Genomic DNA, 6,622 nt, shown 5'->3' on the forward strand with positions numbered 1-6,622 from the left:
TAATTAGCAAATATTAGCATGCTAACATGTTCAATTGAGGTGGTAATAATGCAAAACAGTATACCTGCATGTTAGCATTATCACTGTGAGCATGTTATAATACTAGCTGTTAGCTACTTAGCTCAAAGCAGTCTCACAGAGACACTAACACACCAACTCCTGTCTGAATTTTCTCCTTTCCCTCCAAACTCCAGCAGCTTTCATGGGAAAATGAATAATAAAATCCACACAAGAGCAGAGAAGCACAATGGGGACACAAAATCAAAATTCAGACTCAGGACACACATAGGGTCTGATACAGATTCTCTCAGTCTGATTCTCTCATACTTTGTTTATTTAAAGCCGCTCAATAATTTAAATACATTTTTTAATAAAAAAATAAGACACATCACAGGTTGATATGTTTTTATTAGATGTACAGAAGTTGAAGTATATATGTCTTATAGCATCATTTCCTCCCTTCAAAAATAAAGCATTGTATGTACAATCTGAGGGACACACATACATAGGACCCAGGCACAACAAGAGGCTCATGGAGCACAGGTGTGTCATTTTAGTTCCTGCAACTGACTGCTGACTTTGTTATTGAAGTTCACCTGTATTCATATCAAAGCCCAGTTAGAGGTCACATCAGTGTAGTAAAAATTCAAAAAATTCAATAATGACATAAAAAAAATCCAGTGCCTCATTTGCACCTCTGCATTATCCTTACAATCAAACACAAAACACAAAGAGTTTGTTCGGCTCATCAAGAGGGCAGGTGTACAGGAGTGATCACAGGAGCAGGACTGAAGCTGAAGACACATCTGTGCTCCATGAGGTGCTCTCACCTTGATTGATCAAATTGTGCCTGGGTGCCTAGCGCCCCCCTCTAAAGCAACTAAAATAAAAATCACACCCCGAAAAATGAGGTGATCCTAGAATTTACCACTCCACAATCAATAGTGAAGTCTATATACATGGAATGTTTTAATCTATGTACTGTAGTAGGATAATGAGTGAAATGTTAAAGTTTCTCATGGTTTAGATCAACACAGTTTTACTTACATACACACACGCATACACACAATCAGAACACATGTAGGAAACACTATGACAAAGGACAGGCCATAGTGCCCACACAGTCCTTATGGTCACTAATGAATGTCTTATGTCATCTCATTCTTTCTCACCAATTCAAAATGCATTAGACAAAAGACGCATGGACATGCATCACTCCTTTTTCTGGTCTAAACGACCTTCTCTCTTCGTGACAGATGGTCTTGTTGCTGTTTGTGGAAATTACACAAAGTTAGAAATAAATAAAAGTAAAAACTCTCTGCCAGCAGTCTAACACAGCAACATACTGTATGTCGTCCTCAGTGCTGCCCTGGCACACCTCCAGTGTGGGCAAACTGACATTATTGTGGCAGGAAGCTTAAAGTGCTAGAAATGGTGTTGCCTGGTTGGGGAGGGGGTGGCAGGAACTCAGAGGTCCCCACCCAACTGACAGACAGAGGCAGGGGATACGCTATGGATAGGTGCAGAGTGTACCCAGTGTGCCAGGCCGGGGCTGGGCATAATGAGTTGGCCTCAGTGCCTGAAGGTGTGGACGTCATTGTGGAGACTGACTGAAGGGTTGGAGGACCCGCTGTGTGTATGACAGCTCGTACTGCAACTGCAGCGCTGTATCCACATGACGTTTCTGTAGAAACTTTCTCCATCGGGGCAGAGGAAATGCAGGCGCACGGTGCGGGAGAGGGAGGGTCTGCAGCAGCGGCCATCGGTGCACGTCCCACAGGTGCGAGGGCGGTACCGTGAAGCCGTTGAGCATCCAGCAAAAGTGATACTGACTGGTTGTTGGGGTCGGACTGTTCGCTGACACTTCCTCCCCTTCTGGATGAAGATGAAGATTTTTCATCAGTTTCATTAATTCGATGTTTACTGATTTATTTATTCATTTTACATAAGTGGAAATCCCAACCCAGAGGACTTTAACTGACAAATAGAATCATCTCAAGCCAGTTCACTACCAGTATTGGACAGTTAAGAAATGACTTGGTAATGTAATACCCCTTAAATCCCACTACTGTTTATCTCCAATATTCTTTCATTTCCTAATAGGCATGATTCTTAGCATACCTTGCTAGCCACAGGAAGCTGCAGCTCACATTGTTGGACCTGGCACAGTCTGGTTTCTCTGACCAGCCGACAGTCTTGGTTGTTATTGGTCACGCGACTTGAAATGCCCATCCCACACATGGTGGAACATTCAGTCCATGTAGTGGTTTGTGGGAAACAGCTGGATTTGAGTAATACCTCAGACTTGGGGACAGACACTGCAACAGAGACAAAGAAAGGCAATGTGTTACCATCAAAAAGGCATTCTAATATTTGTCATTCATACATTCATGACCTTTGGTTAAATTTTGCTTATGTTATGCTGTTTTCCTCCAGTACGAGAAGAACCCAAGAATAGAGATGTCAGTCATTTGTTTTCCACATTCTTGTCATGATATCTCAACAACTCCATGACACTTTTTCATGGAATTAGCTGAGGACATTTGTGGTCTCCATAGGATGAATCATGTAAATTTTGCTGTGTCAACACCAGATCAATATTTTAACTTTGCACAAATAAAATTTCAAAATCTGATGTGAAGGCTGCAGGTATATGTACTGAGCATATTCGTTATCTCCTGAGGTTAAGCCCCTCAATTTCCTCCAAGTAAAGTTGAATGGAGGATAACTGGACTTGGGTGTAGATGCTTGGAGACATTTCACCTCTTAGAGCGACTGTACCCATGTACTTGAACTCAATCATACAGGCATACACTCCCTCTCAGCCACTGTGTTCCTCCAAGGAATGTCTCTGCACATAATCACAGTCCAGACAGTTCCCCTTTATGGTTCCCTGATGGTATTTTGATGGTGGAACGAGCTGTCATATGCTACCAGAGCAAGGGTGTACCTCTCTATCTTCAAAAGTCCTCTTGGGTAAGTCTCTACAAGCCTAGCACTCCTGGATTTGGGCAGTTTATCCTCATAATCAAATTTATCCTTCCCTCAGTTCTGACCACTCTCCCTTTTCCTGGCGGCTGAGACCCCCACCCTTTCCTTATGCTCTCATAGTCCTTGATGTTGTTCTGCTGAGATGGTCGTCCTCCTGAAGCTCTGTCAGAGTGACTGTTGGGTTCTTGCTCACCTCCCTGATGTTTCTTGCCTGGTTACTCAGTTTGGCTGGATGACCAACTCTAGGAAGAGCCCAAACTTCTTCAATTTCAGAGGGTGCCAAAATGGTTCTTCTTGAAGGGCTGATATTCTACCCAGAATCATTTTCTTCTGAAAAAGCCTTTTTTTTTTTGAAGAAATGCTTCTTCAATGGTTCTTTGTAAGACTACAGGTTCCATTAAGAATCCCTTAAATCCAAAGAACCCATTTAGAAATAAATGAGTTCTTTGAGGATTGTTGAAAGCAAAGGAAGGAAGTGTTTACATTGTTGAAACGGTATTTTTAAATGTAAAGTATAACCCTTCATGTTGTGTTCTAGGTAGACCCCTCCAGATGTAACCTTTATAAAAAGGTTCTACTGGGAACCAAAACAGGTTTTCCTTTTGGGACAAGTTGAAGAACCCTATATGGTTCTAGTTAGCACCTTGATTTCTAAGAGTGTCATTATATTTAAAGGAAAATGAAAAAAAACAGGATGCACCTGTCCAGTGGAGTGCCACAGCAAAGGGTCTGAATAGCAAATTTAACAATTTAAAATTAGATCTACAACACAATAAAGTGTAGAAATTGATGCTCTCTGAAGGCACTGCATATCTAATTAACAGAAGAACACTTTAAGTCTAGATTTTTTACCATCATACCCAAGGGAGATAATTTCTTTTAGTTTTAATTACCTTTTCACTAGCAGAGTTTAAATGTTTAAATCTTGTTTAAACCATTAGGCTACATACATATTTCTGATATTTTTTTAAAGAAGATAAAGGTAGGAAATATCTAAACTGTGTTTCTGATGAAACATTAAAGTAATCGTGTTAGAGCATTTACAGAAATCCTCTTAAATGCAAGTCATTGTTTTTTGAGTCAGAAGCTAAAAACGTCTCTGAAATTAACATGAAAACCCTCCTTCAGGCCACATTTAGTGTCACTTATGGGCATCAGGAAATGCATGGCTGGGATACGCTGCAATGTTTACCTCTGAACGTGGCCCCCCTGTTCAGAGCTGGGGGCCGAGGTGGGGTCTGCACCAGGGCACTGATGTGGTTGGGAAAGGGCTGGCTGTCCGGTAGGGAGGTGTGTGTCGGCTCGTCTGGCTCCTCACTGATGTGGTTGTCATCATCACACACCCACTCCTCGCAGCAACTGCCCTCGGGCCGGTCCAGACGGGGCCACGAGCAGTGCCAGTTGGGTAGGGGCACTTTGTGAGGACAGAGGGGCATGCAGCCCACCACCCCATCCATACAGGTACACTGATGTTGGCAGTTGGGCTGAAAGTCCTCGCCATGCTGGTACACCCGCCCGCTGAACTCACAGGGCAAACCCTGGGCCTCAGCTGTCAACACATACACACAAAACAGGAAACTGAGCTGTGAGGAAAGACCTTTGAACCTCATGGAAGGACACTGTAGAAAACCTGCGTTTGTAGACAAACACATCTAAAACGTCACAGCTTGTACGATCAGCTGGGGAAAGAAACACAGTCCTTGTTATATGTCAGCCTCCAAAAACCCTGTATCCTACGCTCCCCATAATACAACTTCGTAGCACCTTTTATGAGACCATCCCTGCCTATATCTTTAAAACTCCAGTTTATGAGGATTGTATTCTGCAAATTTTTTCATCCATAAAATCAGTGCTCCTCTAATATATAAATCTTTGTTTACACTGGCTTTTTGTCTTGTGATTTAGTTATACAGGTCACCATTAGTCCTCATAAGAAGTGGTAATGAACCTCCTTTTTCTTCTCTGTTATCAGCAGTGCAATGAGTGTTTTATATTATATTATATCATATTATGTATGTAGATATGTATTATTATTATATGACTTTGTTCATCATATATTCGCTACTACCATATTATCATTATTTTATTAACGTATTTTTTAAATATTGTTTTTATGTAATCTCACCAATCATTTCTTTTTTTTTTTCTTTTTTTTTTGGATCAGCCTCTCGGGGGTCCCAAATAACAGGTTGCGAACCACTCATCTAGTTCTTAGCTGTGTTTAATTCTTTTCAAGTTTATTGCCTTTTTTTTCCATTACATGCAGTATTTACTTTCCAGAAGATGCACAGTAACCTAACTACTGATACATTTTGTGATTTAAATCCAAAGCTGTCTTGTTGTATCATCTACCTATGACAATGAATTTGATAACAGTTAGTTAAGTGTAATGATGTGCTAATGTTTAGTCTTGTCATCCTCACCTCGACACAGTCCTCTCTTGGGATCTCCTCCGGCCCCAAGATGGCAGCGTAGCCCCTTGATGTGATCACAAGGCTCTGTGGCACTGCAGTCCTCATTGAACTGCCTTGCACAGACTTTACAGCAGCCGCAGTGGTCAGTCACCCAGCTCACGCCCCGTGGGCAGGGCAGAGGTGACGGGTCACAGGAGCACTCGGCCGGACACTCACCCTCTGCAGACTGGGTCAGGGTCAGAGGTCAGGTCAGGATGTGTGACAGTGGTTGGTGTGATTTCAAAGAAGACTAAGACCACAGCTCATCCAGTATGAGCCATAATGACTAAACAACATGAACTTTCACAAACAGACAAGAATACAGAGAAGCTTTAAAAGCAACAAAAACTGTAACTCACCATCACTGCAGCACTGCCAAGCACAAACAGGGTGGAAATGATCTGTTGTACAGTCACTGGGTTAAACATCCTGATCGCAGCAAATAAACAAAAAGAGAAAAACCCTCAATGGGAATAAAGAAGTGCAGAAGTAAGACGCTGCTCAGATGAAATGTCCAGAGCAAAGAAGTAGTGATTGTCAGCTCCAGGATAAAAATGTATCCACAGATCAGGGTCCACGCACTGAGAGGTCCACTAGTGCTCTCGTTCACTCATCTACTGTATCTTGGTGTCAGCACAGCTCAGCACATCCCAGCTCTGCCTCACAGAGAGGTCTCCCTGTGCAGGGCCTGTACTTATAGACACACATGCCTCCGCCCCCGCTGTGATATCACTGACTCTCCCCTCCAGACAGCTGGAGGGTGTCAGAGGGAGGAAGTGGCAGGTATACTGGTGTGAAATACCGACAGACAAACACTGATAAATCACTGTGTCATTCTGGGCGTGTGACCTCAAGGAGAAATGTCAAGGTGTCAAAACATGAGACAAATCTTTAATAATTAATAGCAACTGGTGTATCCTGGCAACCAAACAGTGATTAATATATATTGTACTGTAGGCCGCTCATACCCAGAGGTATTACACAGGTCTATTACGCTTGCAAGAGGCAGGACAGGTGTAATGGAAAACCTGAGTAGGGAATCCCTCTCCATCTTGGTAGAGTCTTTAACAGGGGAAGTGGTGATGTGGAGAAAATCCCTGTGAACAGCTCTTCCACCAGCCACGGCCAGCCTGCCAGACTTAGTCCTTTGCACTGCAGAGGGCTGTGGGACTGTGCTC

General features: G+C 42.8%; 1 protein-coding gene across 2 annotated transcripts; it reads right to left on the reverse strand.

The window, feature by feature from the left end:
* Positions 1–390: 390 nt before the first annotated feature.
* ccn1l2 (cellular communication network factor 1, like 2) lies at positions 391–6,111 on the reverse strand. Of its 2 annotated transcripts, none has more exons than XM_071481821.1 (5): positions 5,804–6,111; positions 5,415–5,631; positions 4,184–4,540; positions 2,122–2,318; positions 391–1,875 (listed from the first exon to the last, which is right to left on the reverse strand). In XM_071481821.1, exons 1-5 carry the CDS (start codon positions 5,870–5,872, stop codon positions 1,573–1,575), a joined length of 1,143 nt encoding a protein of 380 aa, XP_071337922.1. In that variant the 5' UTR covers positions 5,873–6,111; the 3' UTR covers positions 391–1,572. The 2 variants fall into 2 exon arrangements, with proteins under 2 accessions (XP_071337922.1, XP_071337923.1); XM_071481822.1 differs by having other exon boundaries at positions 1,424–1,872; positions 5,804–6,024.
* Positions 6,112–6,622: the final 511 nt, after the last annotated feature.

The sequence above is a fragment of the Trachinotus anak genome, unplaced genomic scaffold (genome assembly GCF_046630095.1).
Source record: "Trachinotus anak isolate AG129_WGS33_773 ecotype Australia unplaced genomic scaffold, CSIRO_AGI_Tana_v1 ptg000008l, whole genome shotgun sequence".
Classification (NCBI taxonomy): Eukaryota; Metazoa; Chordata; class Actinopteri; order Carangiformes; family Carangidae; genus Trachinotus; species Trachinotus anak.